This window comes from Fusarium pseudograminearum, chromosome 2 (assembly GCF_000303195.2).
Source record: "Fusarium pseudograminearum CS3096 chromosome 2, whole genome shotgun sequence".
Taxonomy (NCBI): Eukaryota; Fungi; Ascomycota; class Sordariomycetes; order Hypocreales; family Nectriaceae; genus Fusarium; species Fusarium pseudograminearum.
Genome location: NC_031952.1, coordinates 4555526 through 4577558, shown reverse-complemented (window position 1 = coordinate 4577558; position 22033 = coordinate 4555526). Strand labels below are relative to the sequence as shown.

General features: G+C 47.7%; 9 protein-coding genes across 9 annotated transcripts; 5 read left to right on the top strand and 4 right to left on the bottom strand.

The window, feature by feature from the left end:
• Window positions 1–484: 484 nt before the first annotated feature.
• FPSE_05942 (uncharacterized protein) lies at window positions 485–2308 on the top strand (the record flags this gene model as incomplete). The annotated part of the gene is made up of 3 exons (XM_009259060.1): window positions 485–1129; window positions 1178–2144; window positions 2214–2308. 3 exons carry the CDS (start codon window positions 485–487, stop codon window positions 2306–2308), a joined length of 1707 nt encoding a protein of 568 aa, XP_009257335.1.
• Window positions 2309–2734: 426 nt separating this feature from the next.
• Window positions 2735–3544, top strand: FPSE_05943 (uncharacterized protein; the record flags this gene model as incomplete). The annotated part of the gene is made up of 2 exons (XM_009259061.1): window positions 2735–2795; window positions 2838–3544. The coding sequence occupies 2 exons, from the start codon at window positions 2735–2737 to the stop codon at window positions 3542–3544; spliced, it is 768 nt and encodes a 255-aa protein (XP_009257336.1).
• A 365-nt stretch (window positions 3545–3909) lies between these two features.
• Window positions 3910–5577, top strand: FPSE_05944 (uncharacterized protein; the record flags this gene model as incomplete). The annotated part of the gene is made up of 3 exons (XM_009259062.1): window positions 3910–4697; window positions 4749–4982; window positions 5034–5577. The coding sequence occupies 3 exons, from the start codon at window positions 3910–3912 to the stop codon at window positions 5575–5577; spliced, it is 1566 nt and encodes a 521-aa protein (XP_009257337.1).
• Window positions 5578–7121: 1544 nt separating this feature from the next.
• Window positions 7122–8633, top strand: FPSE_05945 (uncharacterized protein; the record flags this gene model as incomplete). Its single annotated transcript, XM_009259063.1, has 3 exons — window positions 7122–8110; window positions 8160–8207; window positions 8261–8633. The coding sequence occupies 3 exons, from the start codon at window positions 7122–7124 to the stop codon at window positions 8631–8633; spliced, it is 1410 nt and encodes a 469-aa protein (XP_009257338.1).
• A 440-nt stretch (window positions 8634–9073) lies between these two features.
• Window positions 9074–10878, bottom strand: FPSE_05946 (uncharacterized protein; the record flags this gene model as incomplete). Its single annotated transcript, XM_009259064.1, has 4 exons — window positions 9074–9110; window positions 9165–10129; window positions 10178–10373; window positions 10478–10878. The coding sequence occupies 4 exons, from the start codon at window positions 10876–10878 to the stop codon at window positions 9074–9076; spliced, it is 1599 nt and encodes a 532-aa protein (XP_009257339.1).
• A 1443-nt stretch (window positions 10879–12321) lies between these two features.
• Window positions 12322–12759, bottom strand: FPSE_05947 (uncharacterized protein; the record flags this gene model as incomplete). Its single annotated transcript, XM_009259065.1, has 1 exon — window positions 12322–12759. The coding sequence occupies one exon, from the start codon at window positions 12757–12759 to the stop codon at window positions 12322–12324; it is 438 nt and encodes a 145-aa protein (XP_009257340.1).
• Window positions 12760–13167: 408 nt separating this feature from the next.
• Window positions 13168–14112, top strand: FPSE_05948 (uncharacterized protein; the record flags this gene model as incomplete). The annotated part of the gene is made up of 1 exon (XM_009259066.1): window positions 13168–14112. The coding sequence occupies one exon, from the start codon at window positions 13168–13170 to the stop codon at window positions 14110–14112; it is 945 nt and encodes a 314-aa protein (XP_009257341.1).
• A 714-nt stretch (window positions 14113–14826) lies between these two features.
• FPSE_05949 (uncharacterized protein) lies at window positions 14827–17278 on the bottom strand (the record flags this gene model as incomplete). The annotated part of the gene is made up of 2 exons (XM_009259067.1): window positions 14827–15979; window positions 16599–17278. The coding sequence occupies 2 exons, from the start codon at window positions 17276–17278 to the stop codon at window positions 14827–14829; spliced, it is 1833 nt and encodes a 610-aa protein (XP_009257342.1).
• Window positions 17279–17629: 351 nt separating this feature from the next.
• Window positions 17630–18552, bottom strand: FPSE_05950 (uncharacterized protein; the record flags this gene model as incomplete). Its single annotated transcript, XM_009259068.1, has 2 exons — window positions 17630–17796; window positions 17847–18552. 2 exons carry the CDS (start codon window positions 18550–18552, stop codon window positions 17630–17632), a joined length of 873 nt encoding a protein of 290 aa, XP_009257343.1.
• Between the last annotated feature and the right edge of the window lie 3481 nt (window positions 18553–22033).

The following is a 22033-nucleotide window of genomic DNA, read 5'->3' as shown; positions in this document are numbered from 1 at the left end:
GCGGGTTTAGCTCAGTTGGGAGAGCGTCAGACTGAAGTCAAACTTCAATCATTACGATATCTGAAGGTCATGTGTTCGATCCACATAAACCGCATGTTTTTTGTTTTTTGCTTTATCTGTATAAAACTCACTCACTCGTATCTTTTTATCGGATATAATTTTGTTATTATAATGTTCCCAGTATGACAAGCGAGTCTGTGTCAAGCTGCAGGTAGGTAGCAAGGAAGGATTCGCTGTGCCGCAGCGCGCCGCAGAGTCAGCTTATGCTGTTGTGATGATTGGAGGGACAACTAAGAGTTACCAGGATCATTGCACGGCACGTGAGAGACCTGTCCATTCTTCCAGGGAGAGACGAAACAGATGTTTAAAATAACTCGTCGTCAGCCGGACTCTTGTTACGAGGTCAATTGACTCTTTGGGGACTATCCCTCGTCTTTTGCGCGTGTAATTGTTCTAGTTTCGGGATGCGACAACAATTCGGATCATGACGACGCATCAGGAGATCGTCAGAATCATTACTGACAGCGAATGGGGGATAAAAGTTCTTGGTACATCTGTTCTGCAGCCTGATACTGGTACTATCTTGAGACAGACAATCTCTGAGACCTGGTGGACCTTTTCTCAACTCGATAAAGACCCAATTCCCTCTCGCGCCAAGCCAGTGACACTGATTCATGGGGCATGTCCTGGTCGCGATACCTTCTCTAGCGAAACAAACTGTACACAAGTTTGCACCAATCCAGACAGTTTGTTCGCCTCGTGGAAGACGCTATGGCAGTGTCTATCCCTTGCCGCCTTGACAATTGGAAACGCGACATTCTCTGACAGTCTCAAACAACCGCATAAAGAGCTGGGAGCGTTATCTCCGAGTGTCCAGATCAACGATGCTCTTTGGGAGTTTGGTATCCTCTACGACAGTGATTTCGATGGTAGAGAAGTGCTTAATCTTACATACCAATGCGCTGCTGCGAGTTGTCGTGAAATGAGCATGGGCGAGTGCTCAATCGGTCAACTTGATGCAGGGTTCTTCCAGAGCGAGAACCTGGAGTGGATTGAAATGTCCAAGTCTCTCCAGTTCTTATGCAGAGGGCTGGAAAGTGACATCAACATTGACATCGCTGGTCCAGGTGTAAGTAGGATTGTCTGTCATAGCTTGGTCTGTACTCACAACACACAGGTCCTTATCACATACATAACGCAAACTGCAATGGCCGTGTTTGCGTGGCTGTTCTTCCTGGTCCTTGCAGCCAGCAATCTCATCCAGAATTCAATCTCGATATTTAGCCGCGTTTTTGGTAAAAAGAACTTGGGCTCTGATGTTTTAGCCCGTCGCGAATCAGTCTTGGAGTTTCTTGGGCGAACGAACCTAGCCCACGCTACCAGCACCTTTCTTGCAGAGTTCCACGAAGCACAGTGTTTCTTCGTCGCCGCGATAGAAATAGCTCTGATCAACGCTAACTCACGACCGGCCATCTTCACGGGCGCGGATAACTGGCAAAGCCTTTTATGGAATCGCGACAGTGTCCGGTTCCTCGCTGGAATGGGGGTGTGGCCCATCATCCTTGCTCAGATATCACTCCGTCGAGCACAACTTAATTCAATGTACTATCTGCTTCTCTCTACAATTGCGGTGGTGCTTGCAGGTGTTGCAGCAGATACGGCGTCAAGACCTGATCCTGACAGTATCTATAAAATGTTTAAGAATTTGAATAACCTGGAAGAGTGCGGCGGCCACCCCTCGCTTCGCACATTTTGTGTCGACCAACGAGACGGCATCTACTGGGTCGTGTTTCCCGCAGAAATTATTTATGCATTCCTCGGGCTGCTCGCTATTTTATGGTGGATCAAACTCTGGGACCTCATCGTCGGTTCATCGTGGTTTATCCAGAGGCACAAGTCACTCTCAAATGAACAGCATGAACATTGGGAGCGCTTGAAACGAATCGCATTTGGATTCTCCCTCGCTTTGATCCACGCGGCAGAAGTGGGAGTCTTTGTTTGCATGTGCATCGGGCTCGTCGCGATTAGGGGACCGTTATTGAACCTACTTCTCAGAGGAGAGTCGGGCACTTGGAGTGTCGGACAACTCGTTGCCGTTCTAATCTGGGCGCCTGTTATCTCAAAGTATGCGCATCTAGTCATACGTAAGTTCAACCTCCGCAAACATGTTCATGAATCTTGTTGTGCTGGGTAAATTACTGACATCTTGACAGTTGGTGTTGAAAAGGGTTTCAGGCTCCGATTATCAAGAGCTTTCGAGATTGTCAAGAAGCCCGAAATAGGGGTGATGAACAATCATGATTTATGAGCCTATTATAATGTTTAATATAGTATAAATGCCTTCATTAGCTTAAGTGATGGAGTGTTCTGGGAAAGTAAATCGAGATTTTGGCCGATGCAACCACAAGAAGATCAGAGTCATTTACATGATATAGGACATTGTCACTCCCTCATCTTTACAGCACTTCTGGGGTTGAATAGCCTTGACCTATGCAATGGAAATATAAAAATGCAAAAGGAAGAACTATCCCACAGACTAGGGATTCTTCACGGCTTGATGTCGATGATATTAGTGTCGTGCGGATGAGATAAACACGTGACTGTGACATCCATATCATGATGATCTCATGCAGACACGTCTCAAACTCGCTTCACTACAAGTTCATTTCATTGAGCAAAAGCACCATTGACATCTCATCAAGATCGAGCACACATTATCCACCAGTTATCCAAGATGAGAACAAGAAATGGAACTGAAACTCATGAGGAGAATGCAACCTCGCCGGAACCTCGCGGTCACAAGAGATAGTCTAGCAAGAAAGACTCATCCGCGCCAGAACCGGAAGCCAAACAGGCGAAGACGGAGAAGGACTCCAATGGCCAGGCAAAACCGCCAACTACTGATGAACAACCAGAGAAACAGAAGCCAACTCTCACAGAGAAAGACCTCGAGTTTGACTTTGACCATTCTCAAATCCGCGACCCTCGACGCACCCCAGGACGCGTCAAAAGACCACGCTATGAAGAGAGAGATCTGAGCGAAGAATGGCTCTCAAAATTCCACATTCCCAATCACAAAAGCCCACATACAGATCCACTTTACACTTTCTACGACCTACACAAATGTCACAAGAAGGGTCCCAACGGGTCTCCCACCTACGACAGCGCTGGCTTCCAACTTGACTACAAGAAGGTTCAGGATTGGATGAAACCAAGACAATATAACAAGAAAACCATGATGAACAGTATGGACCGGAGTTTGAAGAGAGGTGAAGAGGAGAAACGAGTGGCGTTTGAGACGTTCTTTGTGGACGGCAAAGGACCGGAAGGCGATGACTTGTCGGTCATGGATCTCATCAAGGATCAAATGTCTAAGGATATGAATGTTCCATTCCATCAGATAGATGTCAAAGAGATTAAGAAATGGGGTGAGAAGGGTTTTGAAAAGGTCAAGGCAGATGAGTGGTGGTCCAAGCCGAATGAGGTTGAGAGGGATCGTTTTATGAAGATGCATGGCGGCTCAGCTTTGAGAAAGAAGCTGTAGATTATTCGTTCTAGATTCTTGCATCGTTTTTAAGCAACTGCCTAAATTGATCAAAGGTATTCAGCTGTTATCTACCATGATGTCTGACCTTTGTCATTACAGACTCGCAAGTCTAGCCCCAACAGCCAAGCCAAGTTAGCGCTGACTGAATCCTCTTGTCTTTGTCAAAAGAACCCTGTAACTAGACCAAGACGCCCCTCATCTGACATTCTCCACTCAAAGGGCGTAAGCGTTGATCAACTTGGTCCTGTTTTGGCTTTATGGTTACATAAATACACTACGGTGGACAATCTGGTTAAGAAAGGACATTGGCAGCAGAAAAAGCAAGCTTCTTTCAGCTGAATTGAGCAACCCATTGTCTCAGAATGGCCACGCAGACAGAAACCCTCCTCATGGAGAGCACTACGGCAACGCCTCTGGCAGCAACTGCCGAAGCCACCATTCATACGCCATCTTCGGCAGCAAGCGACAGGGTTTCGATAGCCTCGCGTCTAGAGAAGATTGCAGTAACGTTTCAGCTCTCGGGTGTCAACTTTGCCTGCAGCGCTACCAATGGCTTGATCATCGTTGGCCTCCCCAAGATGACGGCTGATCTGCACATCCCCGCCGCCCTCGCGTTTTGGCCCTCTTCGGTACAGGGTCTGGCTACAGCTTCAACGCTGCTCCTCGCAGGCGCTTTGGCCGATGTGGTGGGCGCGAGGTCGGTAGAGCTAGTGGGGTGCATTCTTAGTGGTGTCTTCATGCTTGCGTGTGGCTTCGTGCAGCGTGGTGAAGAGCTCATTGCGCTACGAGCCCTGCAGGGCGTTGCCTTGGCGCTGCACTTGTCAAGTTCGGTTGCGTTGGTGACCAAAACCCTTGCTCGGGGACGAGGTCGTAATTTCTCTTTTGCTTGTCTTGGCTTGAGCCAACCTCTTGGATTCTCCTTTGGTCTGGTACTTGGCGGCGTGCTTGTTGAGACGATTGGTTGGCGGTCGGGATGGTATCTCTACGGGGGCATTGTTCTGTTCTTGTCTGCCGTTGGCTTCTGGTCGTTGCCAAAAGCTGAACCCCTTGGAACGCTGTCAGAAGTTCTAGCTAGCGTGGCTATCAAGGTTGACTGGCTGGGAACTTTGCTTGCTTCAGCTTTCATGGCCCTGTTGTGCTATTTCTTGGCGTAAGCCACTACCGCCCTTCACGATGATCATCAAACTAATCCAGATTATAGTGTTATCAGTACTGATGTCTACCGTATCAGAGAAGCCGGCAGTATCGTACTTTTGTGCCTCAGCTTGTTGGCCTTGCCTCTGTTTGTGGCGTGGATGCATTTCCAAGTTAAAAAGGGGAAGCCGGCCTTGATACCTAATTCGTTCTGGCGCAACCACGCCTTCACCAGCATATGTGTCACAATAGCCCTGTCAAACTCGGTTATCAACTCATTGGAGCTGTTCTCCAGTCTTTTGTAAGTCATGTTAGGAATGACAAGAAGTGCCACTGTTGACACTTTTGCCAGCTTCCAAGAAATCCAGCACCTGTCCGCCCTGAATGCAGCGATCCGGATCTTACCGAGCGTTGTTGTCGGCATAGCGTTGAACTTCACTACCGGTCTTGTCGTTCACAGGATCCCAGCCATCTGGCTCATAGTCACTACCTCAGTTTTAACTGCTGTCTCACCTCTTCTCATGGCAGTCACAGACCCGGCATGGACGTACTGGACAACGGCTTTCCTTGCTCAGGTGCTCATGCCAGTCTCGGCGGATGTTTTGTTCACGGTTGGCTTGATCGTCGTCACCGAGACATTCCCCGAGGATAAACAAGCCATAGCTGGATCTGTCTTTAATGCCGCATCACAGTTTGGGAATGCCATGGGCCTCGCTATTATGCAAGTTGTGTCTGCCCTAGTAACTAAGCAGAACTCAGGAATGAAGGGCAACGACGCATTACTAGAGGGATACAAAGCAAGCTTCTGGGCTATGTTTGGATTCATGATCCTTTGTGCTTCGGTTGGGGGCGTGGGTCTTCGCCATGCGGGCAGGGTTGGGTTGAAGCGCGAGTAAACATCGTGCCCTCGGTGCGGGAAGCCCTGGTTGCATTAGATCCACAGCTGGACTTGGATGTATAACAGATGGCCCTTGCATGCGTAGTCAAGACTCTATCGAACTATCAAAATTCTATGCACTGACACACGAGGCGAAGTCATTCCTGGAACTCAGATTAAGCAAGAATGACGATACAATGATGCCTCAATATATCACAAATTGTCCTTCTACTCCCTCTTGTGATAATCTACTATTGATATCCTTCACAGTTTGCATACCATGTCGGTAGTCAGGAGATGACTGCCGGAAGTTCCGATCGGAGGGATCAACGGCGGAATTGGTCCATCGAAAACCGGCGTGGACTACGTTTTGGGCGGTAGTTTGGAGCTACTGGTAGTGTCATACTCTAGGGGTCCTGGACAGAGTTTCGGGGACGCCTAAAGTGACATTCTCACGTGGTTTAATCGGCGCTATGGCATGTCATTTTGTAATGGGAGGACGTGTGTTTTTTGAAGAGCGTTACCGAGGTAGGGAAGACATTTGACGGGTTGAGTAAGTTCCTATCCCTAATCATGAAGTCTTGCCCGAGACATCAGCCATTAGCGAAAAGTCAAAGCTGACATACTGATGGTGTAAGCATGAGATTGTCGTAAATAAACGTGACTAGATGCCGCTCAGGGCAGCTCACTTAGCCATGTCTCAGTCAAATACCGGTATTAGTTGACAGTACCGAATCCACATTCGTTGCCCTTGTTGTTTTGAGGATGTTGTTATGCAACTCGATGATTGAGTTTGGTAAAGTCGATATGACCCCTGGATAGTGCTCAACGGGGACATCTCCCGAAATGGTCATCCTGGTTCAATGATCGCCAATCTGTTGTGCATCTTAACAAAGCAGCTCTTAACTGTTTAGACGGATACGAAGGAAAGGGCATCTAAGCAAGCCCATGATCTAATCCCTGTCAAATGTTGATCAATTGCCAATTGCATAGTACTACAACGAGTCATTCCAACGCGGCCACGCTGTATAATGTTTCATCTAGTCATGCCAGGCCACACACGTACGAGTGGAAGCTGCGAGACATTTTCCATCCCACAGCCAGTCGAGTTAGTCGCCACTAGTCGACTCTCGGTCCAGACCAGCTGGAAGAACGGGCGTCAACGAGAGTCCACTACCGAAGAACAGGGCGGAATAAGCCGCCCAACATCTCTCGGGGACCAAATTACATCACCTATGAGTTCTTTACCGTTCTCAAACATAAACCTAGCAAGCTAGTTGATTGCTTGTCTCGGTCTCTTCCCCCTTTCGTCCTGTTTTTCCTTGCTTTGGCGGGCGTTGTCTAGCGTCAAAGCTTGTTTTACACTGCCACGAACATTAGTTATTACCACGTACCCGTTCAAAAACGGACCTGGCCTGGTTCAGCTTCCCCAGACTTCCATTTCCTCTTCTGCCAGACCGAATCCTTGTTGCTTATCAACAGTGTCCGCTCTGCTCTGGGGTCACCCCAACTCGACAATCCTTCTGCCGCAATTTCTCTCGTTAATCCCTGGGGCAGATCACTATGCACAATGATACCTCACCATCCACCGCCGAAGCCCGGCGGCTCAAGAAGCGAGAGCTCGATCGCAAAGCCCAAAGATTAGCCCGTGAGAGGACGAAAAGTAGAATTGCGCAGCTAGAGAGTATGGTGGACAATCTACGGCAGAGCGACTCGAATGCACAGGTGTCCACGTTAATTGACGAGTTGGAGAAAGTCACAAAGGAAAGGGACAATCTATTACAAGTGCTCGATTCTCTAGGCTCGACAATTCGTCGTCATCTTGGCGACTCAAACACCAGCGAGGCATCAAACGACATCAAATCGGAAGCTTCATCACACACCACACCCAGAGCTGATGGACAAGCGGAACCGAGTAGCTCGACAGTCCCAATTGATGTATCTTCAGAGACAAGTGGCTCTTCAATAATGGAACTCCCCATGGACGCTCCCCCGACGAATCCCTTCGCCTACAACAGCTGGTCGTATCCTGTCAGCAACGGCCCATATCCGACCCCCATGGCCTTTGACAGCTCTATCCTCCCACCACCAGGTCACGACTTCATGACCATTCAGCCTCTCCTGCCAAGCCTTCCAACTCCCGCCCCCGAAGACAACGATGTCATAGTCCCCAAAGCCTCAGTCTTGTGCCACTGTTCGAGCCCCACGAATTGCACGTCCAACTACCATGGCGTAAAACCCAACATTTGGCGTGCAATCAACGAAACACTACAGAAGCCCACCAAACTATCACCTGAAGAGATGGCTGTGGAAGAATATAACGCTGAAGATATACCGATACGAGCTATCGTCGAAGGATGGGACAGTCTGGAGAGGGCGGGGAGATTGACGCCGACGTGGCGAAAGTTACGGGTGGCGGACGAGATGTGTTTTGCAAATTGTGGCAATACTGAGCGTCTAGCTTCCTTGAGAATTTGCCATATGCTCATCATGTACCATGGGGACCCAACTTTAGCTCGCCGATCTACGTTGCCCAGGTGGTACTTGAATAGGTAATTCTGAGCTAGTCAATGATTTCAGACAGTGACTGACATATAACAGGCCTTCACAAGCTCTACCTCATACTTATGGTATTGACTTCTTCGTCTGGTACGCTACCCATTAGCATTCCTTGATGCAGTAGCTGACTTACCTTCTACCAGGCCCGGTTTACGTGAACGTCTCATCTTCTCACAACATCACTACTGCGCCAACACATTCTGGGACGTACTGCAGCCTAATTTCAAGATTCTATGGCCAGACACCTTCCAAGACACATTTTTCCACAACACCCAAACCGGAAAGTATCACATATCACCAATATTTGAAGAGCGTATTAGAGACATCAACGCTTGGACGATGTCGACGGACTTCTTTACACATTTCCCTGAACTAGTCGAGGACATCCCAGCCTTTATGGGAATCCCGGCATCGATGTCAAGAGCAGAAACTGCGATCGTGCCTTCGCGTCAACGGCAGAGGCGGGATGATGATGAGGACAAGGCATATAGAGGGCAGAGAGCACCTATCTGTTGACAGCACTCACTGAATCAAGATAATATACAAATAATGTTCCTCAGGAAATGCCCGGCTTCTGATTCGTATTTCGAAACCATAAACGGTGAAGACCGGTTCGTTTTGAGTGCTGTGCAGCAAAAACAAACGAACGTCTGCTCTGATTGTATTGGTATTGAAATGAATGTGCTTATAGGCAATCAAGTCAAGACAGCTGGGATCGATTTCACATAGCCAAGAGCAACATCTTTATCTGACAACGTGAATACTGGCAAACATATATATTACCAGCCGTGTGCTCGCTTCAGTGTTGGGGTTTCAACCGACGTGAAAGAGACTGGGGAAGACAATTTGAATGATGATGTTGAACAATGAATACATGGTAGTTATATTACGTGTTATATATGTGGTAGTCTTGATATTATCATAAATATAGTTTGGTTCCCTCAACCATTATTGTCCTATTTCGTCGCGTGAGGCTCAAAGTACGCGCCCAGTCTAAATCTTGTCAGTAAGGGTCCTTCAAGTCAATCCATATCATAAAAGACTTACCCAATAATGGTGTAGCATGCCAACATGAGGGCTCCTTTCAGCCCAATGGCTCTAATGGCAGTTCCAGCACGACTGAGAATCAACAGATTGATCAGAAGTCCAGATCCCACCAGCGTTGTCGTCTCAAAGACGTTGAACGCCATCTCGAGATCACGGCCCAGCATCCATGCTATCAACACTGTCAAGGGTGCTACGCAGAGCGCGATTTGAATAGCTGACCCGACAGCAACAGAAATGGCCAATTCGAGCTTATTTCGCATGGCCACGGTGACAACTGTCACGTATTCCGCAATGTTTCCGACAATAGGAAGAATAATGAGGCCGATTAGTGCTTCTGATAGACCACCTTCGTGGGTAACGTCGTCGATCGTCTTGACGAGAAATTCGGCATTCATAGACATGAGCGCTGAAGAGACCACTAGTACAGTGACAGCAGCTACCATGCTCCCTGTGCCAGAAGTGTGAGGAGTATGATTTGGAATCTCGGGCAGTTCAGGGAGAACCCGTGAGTGCATGCTGCTGACCGACAGGTCTCTGGCCTCAGATCCGTGAAACTCCGTCCGTGAGCCTGAGCGTGAATGAGATCGAGAGTTTCCTCTTGATCGATGAGACAAGTTTGCTAGCGATGTTGCCTCTCTCTTTCCACACTCCTCCTCGGTTGTCTCACGAGGTACTCTGCTCTCAAGAGTTGTGCTCCTCGCACGCGTCGGAACATCCTGGTCGGCAAAGCGGATAAGTCGGGAATTTTGAGATGCTGAGTGCTGGTTTCGTCGGTGGTGATGATCTGAGTGGCCTATGTGAAGTGTTTGCAATGGAATCGATGGTACTTCGACGTGCTTGGGTCTCATCTCATATGCGAAATAGACGATATAGATGACGAGGACTACCAATGATGAAGCACGGCTCATACTCAACGCCGCTTCGCTTGTCTTTCCCTTCATGTGGAAAGTGTAGTCAAATGCGGTCTGCTAAAGTCAGCGCGTTTTCGATGATGAGATGAGATGCACACTCACAGGAATGAGAATGACAAAGACGGAAACAAAAAGAAGAGCGGCCAACAGCTCAGACTCTTCCATGCTGCTCTGAGCGTCAATGCCAGACATGCTACTCGCAAAGAGAGCAGACCCCAAGATCAAGAGCAGGTTTACAAGCACACTGCCTAGAATCGAGGCTTGAACGATGCGAATGTGGTTGTTTACCAAAGCAACCCTGTAAAAGTCAGTTTTCATCTCACCCAACTCTCCATCTCAATCTCACTTACACCCTGTATATGTGTTAGCTTGATTCATGACAATTTGATCATAAAAACTCACAGAATAATGAGCTCGACAAGATTGCCGAGCGTGATATTTAGAAGCGCACCGATGGTGTCTCCCGCATCAGCAGCGATACGTTCTGTTGCCTCAGTCAACATGACTGACAAGGGTACAATAGCAACAGCATTTGTCATAAAAGTCAATAATGGGTTAATCTCAAAGGTATGCGCTGCAAGACCAATTGGAACAAATACGAGCAACCAATTGAGTCGTGATGCGACGACTGTTGATCGGATCTGGCCGAAAAAAGAAAGGCCCTCGTGGTTGGTGCCAAACTCGAATCCAGACCGCTCATTTGGTGGTGATTGTGTCTCCAGATCACTCGTGCTCGAAATTCCCAGCTGCTGATAACGAACTCCATCTCCTAAACGTGATGATGCACGAAGCGCTCGCTTCATTGTGTCTTTTTACGAGCTTGCTTGATCAGTTTTCTGATCTTATGTCCCATAGAATTTGGTGTTTCGTTAGTTGCGCACCTCTTATGCTGAAATCGTGACCATGGTGACCGGCTGGACCGCTCCCATTCAGCGGGTCGGAAGGGTCATCATCGTCTTCGCTGGCACTTGACAGTGAGCAGTCATTGTATCTAGGCGTCTCCGAGGCGAGGGAGGGACTCATTGAGAAGCGGAATTAACAAGGTGGTTGAAATGTGAAAAGAAAGATCTGAAAGAGTTGCAAAAGGGGGCTGAGTTTATCGTGACAGACAGGGTGGGCAAATTTAAAAGGAGGCCTCAGCGTCAGTAAAAGGAACGATAGGGAGGGAAGTAGGAGGGTACAGCCGGTCGCTAAAAAAGTGAAGCTAATTAATCAAGGCAAGGTAGGGTAGGGTAGGGAAAGCATTGTTGTCAATTTACCCCTGATTTCCCTAGGCTAGGTACTTAGGGCGACATGTAATAATCTCCAATTGCTTGAGGCTCCCTTGTCTACTGAAAAACATTGGGTCCTCAGTGGATTGCGCGAGGCATTTAGCGTCGTTTGTTATGATTGTCCATTTTACGATTTGACTCTTGAGTCGCGATACTTGAACCAAGCACTGCCTCTGTGCGCCATTTATGCCATTCGTCTGGTGCTTTAGCCGTGAGAAAACAAAAGGACATGTGATGGAATAAGACATGTCTTGTGCATGGTCATCCAAAGATTCCAGAAAAGCTTCCAAAATGTTTCTAGCTGGGTCGAGAATGAGGGTTGACCCCTGTCCTTATCGGGAGATGACTAGGCCCCGCAGAGACACAGGGAATGTGGACCAGCATTGACGAGTCAAGGTAAATCGCAATCAAAAGAGAGCAAGAGAAAAGACAAAGAGTCCCTACTATTAAACCCCGGGTTTGATTGGGGGGTTGAGACTGTCTTGGTCTCAACGTGAAGCGGCAACTGTAACAGCTGGAGCTTTTGCATAGACGGGAAGCAACAGTCCCTGGAAACAAGCATTCTTGCCAAGAGAATTGATGACGCATCATCTTCACCGCTTGCTTGTTCTGTTGCTGCTTGTTTCAAAACATCCCAGCAACAGATTATCATCATCTCATTCGACAGCGTTGAGTTGAAGGCTGAGTCAAGTGCCAATTGCACATTCCATTTCAATTGAGGCTCACTACAAAGATCACCCGACAGCCGATCACGACTTTGACAAAATCACCAAAAAAAACTAACAAGTCTCAATTGATGGTTTCTCTACTTGCTAACACCCACAGACAATACCTTGTTTCCATGAGCAACTAACGATAACAATTAACAACAGATCCAAGGTACAGCATCAATGTGTATTTAAGCTTAAACCTTCAAAGTCGCATGCATACCCTCCTTGATACCCGGAAGATGCGGATACTCCCGGCATGCAATGTCTATTCCCACCCAGCATCAAGAACAGTCAGAATTTGATAGCCCTTCTTCAAAACCTCGGTCTCAATTACAACAACCGCAACAAAAGTGCAGTCTTCTGTATCACTAGCATTGTCGCTGACAGTGTGGTGGCAACCAGGGAACTCCCGAAAGCTCTCCCCGACACCATACACCTTGGGTGGGTTGCCATTCATTCCGCTCAAAAGACGGCCTTTGGTGACTGTTGCAACTACAGTAGCCCCGGAGTGAGTATGAGGGGGCGTCCAGCCGTTGGGCCCGTAGTGGACTTCCAAGCCAACGATGGACATGCCAGGAGCGTTGGTGATTTCGTGGTCGTAGAGTAACTTGACGGTCTCACGAGGTCGGTTACTGGGCTTTGTTAATTTGCGTCGCTGGATCATGGGAGGTGCATACCGAGTCTCTTCAGTGTGGGAAGTCATTGTGTTGCTGGGAGTTGTCTATCGAGACCTTGAGTAGAATATGTGATGGTTAAAGACTTGTAGAGATTCTTGAACATGAGCTGCCGTTGTCGACTCTTTATACTCGAAAATGCAGAGGAAACAATTATTGTCAATGAATACGGTCATCATACACTATTCTTATGGTGCGGGCAAACGGTATAACGATCGGGGCTGACTGACCGGAAGCGGGAATCCGGGTATTCGGGTACCCGTAGAACTCAGCGAACAACTCCCGGAGTGACAATAATCATCATTATAAAGCCCAGTGGATATAAAAGATCTATCCAGATATGATTCCAAGACCTTGGCAAGAAGTCGATCATAACAAGCTACACCATTATCTATATTTACCAGATAACGTCTGTATTCCCCCAAAGCACCACCACGATGAAGGCCGTTCAAATTCTCGGGGACGTGTCGTCTCCAAAGATCACTATTAATTCATCCATGCCTAAACCTACACCTATTGACTCTGAGATCCTCATTCACGTTCACGCAGCTGGTATAACCGGCGACGAGACTACATGGCCAGAAGTCTATCAAACCCCATCACGCATTCCAGGTCACGACATCTCTGGAACCATAGACTCATTTGGTCCAGCTTACAAAGGCAGTCTGAAGATTGGACAAGATGTTTTTGCAATGATAGCCGCAGAACGTGGCGAGGGACAAGCTGAGTATGTTGTCTGCACAGCTGAGGAGGTTGCACCCAAACCATCATCACTGTCTCATGCGGAAGCAGCCGTGCTCCCAATCCCTGCACTCACAGCATGGGAGGCAGTTGAGGACTTCGTGAAAATCAGACCTGATATGAGAGTCCTCGTCACCGGTGCTTCTGGGGCTGTCGGAAAACAGTTCGTGCAGTTAGTCAAACACTTGACTCAAGCACACGTCATCGCACTAGCTTCGACTCGAAATCATGACATCTTGCGAGATCTCGGTGCAGACGAAGTCATAGACTATGCATCTCCTCGCTGGGAGTCTTCTATCGCTCCAGTCAGCTTTGTCTTTGACACGGTTGGCGGAGAAGTCCTGTCCAAAACCTGGGAGACGGTAGAACAGGGTGGGACGATCATCACAATCGGAGATCCCGCCCCAGCTTGGGCGTTCGGAAAGGGAGAGGCTCCCGAGTCGTTCAAATACCCGAGTGTCAAGTACAAGCACTTTATCCTTTCACCCAATGCGAAGCGGCTTGCCGATGTGGCGAGTATGCTTGACAAGGGTTTGTTGAGGCCATTATATGTGAGAAGCTTTCCATTCGATCAGGGCGTCGCTGCGTGGGAGTGTGCAAAGCAGCGAGGGCGAGACAGTAAGGTTGTAATTGAGTTTTAGTTTAGCGATAGATATTTTCCATCTTCATAATCCGTTTCATTATATAAAAACCCCAACATTCTGTTGTTTAACTCAGTTCTTCCCCCATCCAGTCGTAGTTGAACTCTGAACCCATATTAATCCACCCACAAATATCAGTCAGAGACCCTAAAGCAGAAAGGGCATCGTCATTCTGTGCCATCACATCTGTAGACTGGCTACTCGCTCTCCCATCACTCCCCGTTAAGCTTGGAAGCTCACTGGGCCCTGGTACTGTGTTCCCCTTCTCCAATACCAGTACATGGCGAGCAATGGTCTGAATCTCTTTGACGTTCTTCGCCGTTCGAGTCCATACTTCTCCAAGGCTTTTTAGACATCCGATTGTAAGTCTAATCTGATCTCTCGCTATCGCCAGCTCCTTATCCCTCAGGAGATACTTGCATGCGGATAGAAGTGAAAGCGTACCTTCACTGACCATGCATGTTGAAAAGGGAGTATGATGAAACGGACGAACTGGAAGAGCCAAAAGCTGGATTTGTGCATCGATCGACTTGAGAATTCGCCTTGTGTGGACGTTTATAAGGTCTGGCCTGGGTGTGTCTGTGGGTGCTTCTCTGGCGCAACTTGACACATTCTCAATGGGATTGAATCTTAGGTCTGATAACGGGCGGTGCAAACCGATAGTTGCGCTACGTTTGTTAGTTCACATGTCCTCATTGACTGAATGGGAAGTTCTTACACGTGAACAAGCAGATTGGCTTGAAACATCAACTCATCAATACTGCCATCGTTTCTCATAACCTTTCGTTCCTTAGGTAAAAGTAGGAGCCAGGCATCGATAACGGCGTCTGCAACCTGTATCATTCGCTCTGAGTCTTGTCTCTTCACCTTTTTCGGAGTGACGGAAATTGCCAATGCTGCGGCACGCACAGCGCCGATGAGATATGCAAAGGACGAGAAGGGTATATCATTCTCTGCAAACTCACGAGAGTCGAAATCTTCGACAGTTCGAGGCTCTGGGATGTACTTGAACATTATTAGCCATGGCACCCAGTTCGAGAGGGAGACACTTACACATGACTCATACTCGTCTTCCTCACACGGCAGAGACACTGTTGCCTCAACATGGAACGTCTTGAAATTCATCGTCCCTAGCGTCCCAGCATAATATGCATCCACGATGTATAGCATCCACCAGGTACGTCTCCAAGACTCCATGAGAACGGCATCTCCAGCTCCACTGGCAGAGGCAAACTCTCCCTTGTGCATACCCAGCTCAAGGGCAACATTAGTTGCAATGTCTTTTTCTTCACTGGCTTTAGTAGTGTAGCTACTCCAGAATAGAGCAATCGAGTATAAAAGCCGGCATTGGACTTGGACTGGATCTGAGGAAGAGAGTTGGGAGATGCGAGACTCGGCGTCTTCCTGGAGAGAGATGGACCATTCCTGAGCATCGTAAATATTCCCAATTAGACGCATGACAGTTGTCAGAGGAGTAAAGTCGAACGGCGATGCCGAAGGGCCTTCGCAGAGCTTAATTAATTGAGGTAGGGGTAGAACGAAGGGATGGAAGACGTGGAAGTTCTTGTAATAAGAAAGGATCAATGGATCATTTCCCAGTCCCCCTCCTTCTAGAGTATTATATGATTCATTCAACAGTCTTGCCCCTGGGATCATGTCTTCATCTGGCAACGCGATATCTGTGCAATGCATAAGCTCAACATCGAGCTCTGGGATAGTCGCATCCGTCGAGATCTGCGTCGTTCCACTACCCGGCCGGTCATTGTTCTTTTTTGAAAGGCGTCTTCTTCTCTCAGAGATAACAGCGCGATGGGCTCCTCCTCTACGCGATGTCGGATATTGACATTGCTTCTGCAACGCCGCACATCTTGTACAGCATGGCTGTTTAGCATCGCATTTGACGTGTTTTGATCGGCATTCGAGACACGCTAGAGAAGAGCGTGTCTGCATTCGGGTTGGCGCAGACATTTGCTCGTGGGCATCCATGGCAAAGCATTGATACGGTATGGTGCAAAAGGTTCTTGGTCTGGGGTGAATTGGTTCAGGTGGTGAGAATCGGGGTATCCGGGTATCCGTGTAACCGGACTTTCAGACACTAAGCAGGTGTCAGTTCTCGGGTTATTCGGAAATAGCACGGGCATTGTGTCCATAGAGAAGCCGACTTTCATATCACAATCACATCACGGAACAGTTTTAGGAAGCGTTAAAGTATTACTTAGCTCTGCCAAGTATCTCAATCATAAGTTTTGAAATTTCATTAGCAATAATTGTATCATCTTGTAGTAAGACGCGGCTGGCCAACCCTCAAATAATCTTTCTCCTCAAATCCCTCGCACTTGAACATCCAACGCGTGGACTTGCATGTCCTGATATATATCTTTTCATTCTTCAGTCTGTAGCATTGCTTATCTCGGTATTTCGGCGTGAAGTGACAGTTGCATCGACCTTTACCGCACGTTTGATCTGCATAATACCTTAATACCGACCCAACCACCATAGGAGGCATCTCCTTCCACTTTGTCAACATATGATCGGACATGTTATAGTAGTGGCGTTCAAAGGGTGCAAAGTCTACATAGGCAGAACCATGGGCCTCGTCCGGTTTACCCCAGATTGCCTGGAACACCATGTCGTATAAATCGCCCATACAGAGCCCCTCGGGGAATGGAAGTAGTCTCCAGTTCTCATCATCATTATTAACCTTTTCCACATAGCCGATTGACGTTATTGGTGGTTGTGCAATCAACATTCGTCGCCAGGATGCATCGCGACGTATAAAGGCTTTGTGAACCTTGCGGCCATCTTTCATATTGGCAATGCCCATGTCAAATATCGCTGTGGTGTTGTAGTATATCGTGTCGTGATGATAATCCATGCCTTTGAGTATTTTCTCAAAGTGTTTCAATAACAGAGGATTGAGAATGCTGGGTTCCTCTATGTTGACGGATGGGCGAGGCTTCAGAAAGAGGTTCTGCTGCAAGAGAGGGGATGTCGAAATCATGTCATGCCAATGCTTGGACACGAGTTGGGCATGCAGCAGTGTTGGCATGTCCATGAATGTGCATATAAGATAGAATGTCTCATAGCATCCCAGCACCTGACGCATAGCAGTCTCAGATACCGGTGCCTGAGGAGTCGCTTGGCGTTTGACGTGTTTTCGTCCCATGTTGACTTGTTGGACTGATGTTCAATTATCGAATATTATTTGGACAGGCGCTCGAAGGTAGCTGATCTATAGAGCCAAGAGAGCTGAAAGAGCTTCTTATCTAAGCCAGTGGGCAGGAAGACAGGCCTGGCTTTCGCTTAATGCATGACTCACGCCGTGATCATTGCTTTGCCCACTGCCAAGCTCAATATGGAGATGATATTTAATGGGTGTATTTTAGCCGAGCTGTGCCTCTCTTAGAACCAACAACAGGTCGCACTCCTCCAATCAACCGTTTGGACACCGTACGACAACTATGTACGAGATCAGGAATAATGAGTCAACCGAAAATTATGTCAAACCAACAGCTCTCTACATATCGACCCCATTCAGCGACAGTTTGAGAAGCATGGGATTCTTGATCTCGTCTTGTCGAGCCATGAGTTCTTGTACATCCCAATTTGCCCAAACGAATTTTCCCTTCAGAAATTCTGCCTCTTTTGAAGCAAGCCAAACCACAAAATGGGCAGGTAATTCCACTAAGACATAGTTGTTAGTCTCTGATGGACTGACGTTGTGAGTGACATACCTGTATCGAAACCTAGCGTAATGTCGGGATTGATGCCTGTTGCTATGATGCCTGGCTGGAAGCTAACAACATGAAGCCCCAGGTTCTCAAAAGCAACGTAGTCAAACATCTTGATCGCTGCTGCTTTTGCAATCGAGTAAGCAAAGTCACCCGTAACTGCGTCATTCGGCTGCCAATGGCCTATCCCGGAGCTCGTGTTAAAGAGTTTGGCTCCCGGTGCTGCGAGCGGAAGAAACGCTTGTATCGAGTTAAAAGCACCCACGGTATTAATCATGAGGCTTCGAAGAAGTTCTTCTTCAGGATATCCCATCACAAGACCATAGACGGGAAGTATTCCAGCATTAGCAGCAAATATGTCAATCTTGCCAGCTTGATCAACAATGCTGTTCAAGGCTTTGGTGATCGACTCCCGTTGTGTAGTGTCTGCAACTTCAAGCAAAACAGTAGTCAACGGATTGGCAGCGCGTATCGCCGTTGCTGCTGTTTCCAGACGTTCGCGACTCCTGCCAATGATCGCGACGGACTTGGCATCGGCTTGAGCAAAGGCAACGCCAATGGCTCGGCCAATTCCATGGCTGCCGCCCGTGATGACAACGTTCTTCCCACGAGCTGATAGCTCGGGTCTTGTAGGGGAGATGAAAGGGTATGGTTCGTTATGCCATGTTTTGGTAAAGGAGACTAAATTTGGGAGAGGAAGAGGTGTCATTACGAAGACGGAAGAGGAACTGCCGGTTGATTGAGAACAAGTTCGGTGCGTTTGATGGTGGATTGAGAATATAGAACTAGTTAATGCTTCTATTATATAGGTAAACTGTGTATTTACTCATACTCACCTTTGTAAGCCTTGCCCATCATGTTCCTTCCGCGGAGGCTTGGCTGGAATGAGTCTGTTGGACGATCGGTTTGCTGCGACTGATATCCAGCCTTGGCGTTATTAAGCAGTCTTCCGCGGAAGATTAAATGATCTTTTCTGTCAAATACAACTAAGCCAGTAGGTTCTAGCCGTCAATAGATTGCTGCGAAGGGTTTGCTATAACGTTAAATAGAACTTCTTGTATTACTATACGGGACATGTACGCGTCTTTCTGAGATATCCGGGTTATTACCAGGCAGGTAGGTTGCATAAAAACCAGGTACTGACTTAGTGGTTGATCTAAATATTAGAACACTTTTAGTGTATATATCAACTAAGAGTGAACTAATTATTTCGTCTCTACTACTTCAAGTCCCTGTTTTTTAGCCACTCTGTCTATCAAGGGCAGGGTAAAAACAGACCAGAGCATTGACAGTTTGCAGTTTTCATACCCGTGGCTTGTCAACCCACATACTGCCATCATCAATGCTGCTAATGTCGATTCGCAACCTCTAACCTAGAGAACTAAAAGTGATTGGCAGTATATTAATAAGGGTATTGCTGGAGGAAATTATCGCGAGGTTTGTAGATTTATATTTGAGGCTGCAGGGGCTACCCTATCGTGAGTGTGGCGAGGCAGCACGAGTCAATAAGATTTGAGGTTGATACAAGATTTCGGTGAAACATTTTTGACATTGTTGGGATAGGTACATGGTCTAATGAGATTGGTTTTATCAAGGTTGTGGTATAGTGAGTGACGTGTCCAACTTCTAAAGCCAGCGTTTGGTGAACAATTCCATGTCGCCTTCAATAGGGCTGAGGTTCACACCATCATTCTACAATCCTGCTGCATAAACACAGTCTAGTCCACCACTACTTGTGTCACATATAAGCTTATATCGTAGGTTGCGTATACCTACTGTTGGGTCCTTATTCTAAGGACTTAAGTTCCCCGCTCACTCTCACTTATTGTCGTCATCCTCAAAGTGAAGGTTGCTTGCTGGCTTGTCATCAAGATACAACCTCGTCAATTGTTTGTCGCAAGGTCAAAGACGCCACAAGTCTCATCAGACTCTGTGTGGCTGTTTTGTAATGAGGTCATTATACGTTTGTCAATCTGGGGCTACCTATTGATCCAGGGTAATGGGCGTCGGCCACGGTAAGCCACTCAACCAACATCTGCGACAAAACCTCACAAATGGCTTCAATGATCTCGATCAATGACTGTTGTACCAAATTGAGCAACGTTGACCCGAAAAAGGATCTTGAAGCGAACCTTTATGCAGCTTATTGACCATGCCCTGGCAGCGTAGATTCGTCATCACAAATGGTATGTTCTTGCATGCATACAACACAAGCTAAAGCCAGCCTTTTGAGATGTAATGGGCAGTGCATGCAGGTAGGCAGGTAAGCGCTGCTGGCCAAGCGCAACGTTCCCCATGGTAAAAAATTAGGCTAAAGAAAATCTGCATCGACATCTTGAAACAGAAACATCCAACTCGAGGCGTCGTTGGGCATGACGACGACTGATCATGATGCTACCCGGCACCTCAGTCGGGGCAATAATTGAAACAGTGGGCTGAAGAAATTGGCCATTGACCGTGCACGTAGTTGAAAAGCTTGAACAAAATGCCAATGTCGATCACGAGACTTTGTCCAGCCAGCGCAGCACTAAAAACCCAACCACGTTACGTCTTCGGCCAAGCCGACCCCCATTGTTTACCTAGGTAGGCTTTGGCTGCTTGGCTGCTGGCACAGGAAAAGTGTCGCGTGCCCATCCCAGGAAGAAATGGTCTTGGCTTTTGCTGGTACAACTCTACGGAGTAGTTGCAAGGCTGGCAGAGTTGCTTTTGGTCGTTGGCGAGGTTGGTAATTCCGAATTAGGTAACGATAAATGAAGGATCGTCAAACTGACAAGGAAGAGATGCCATTGATCGCGTATCTCAATTAATCACGGCACTGTTTGTCCGTTCTCACCTCACTTTGGCTCGTACCGCGCAAGCCAGGCAAGCCAGACCGCGTTTCGGATGGAGCTGATACAAAGGACACGAAAGTCAATATGATTGCACTTTCTCGTATTCTCGGAAATGACACTGGAATATGTAATTGATGGTCCGGTTGTGTGCCCTCTACCCTCTCTGGAATGGATCATGGACATGGACCGAAAAAGGAGTAGGGCCCACCCGTCAATGCAGTGTGTGCAGATGAACTGCCGCCGTTGGAAAGGCGGCTTACAGTCATCCTGGCCCGACCGACTCGCTACTCGTTCTTTTTTTATGACAGAAAGACGCTAGAAGACGTCTCCGCCATTAACGTGACATGATGCTCGTACTGAGTCAGCCCTGGGGGCAGGCAGATATACGGTATGGCCAGTTATATTGCAGGGGATTTTGACAAAAGGCATTGTTGGTTGGCTGCAGCGGATAGAGAGAGAGACAGCAAGCAAAGATGAAACTGGATATCTCGTTGATGCACTCGTTATTGGTTGTCAGCACGGCCGATCCCGCAAGCCACGGGTAACAGAACGAAGAGGGGAGCCAAGCTGCCAAGGATGAAGGATGAAGGATTTGTGACTCTTGTTGAGAGCCAAGTGAAGTTCATCATCAATCATGATCCCATCACGAGATGCAAGCAAACTTTGCAGGAATTATCGTTACTCAGCCCCCGCCGCAGAAGTACATACTGTTGTACTCTGTAGTGGTGGCGGTGCATGCGAGTGCGCCAATGCTACCTCCTACCGTGTGAATAACTTCAGCTGAGTCGTACCCAAAGCCGACCCCTGCCATTTAGCAGGCGATTACCCCAAATGGGTTATTTCCCCTCCCGGTAGGATTGTTAATGCGATGCCGAAGTTTCATCGATAATCCCATGGATCTGGATGCCTGCCCGGGCGGTGTCGGTATCGGTGTCGGTGCCAGTTCAGTGGCGTTGATAGTACACGGAGAAAAGAGTCAAAGAGCACAAGTTATTTTTGCTAGAGGCAGAAATAAGTCTGCAGTAGATTGCCGATCAGCCGAGAGGCAGGTAACAATAGAAAAATAGCAATGAATGGCTGGGTACTGTAACAATGACAATGACGCCTTATGGGTATTGAAAGTGGTGTAAACTTTCCTCCAACTGCACAACACTGCCCTGCACCCTCTTTGTTTTCCCTCTCCCGCCCATGGATCAAATCTGACAGATTCTATTCCATCTGTACAGTGTTACTAGCCACGTTGCGTTGATAGACCTAGGTCCACCAAAAGGATACCTAGGTCCCTGCCAAAACAAAAACGAACCCCCTAGATGCCCCCCAAGGCCCCTAATAATTTTGCTTTACGGGCGGAGCTAATGA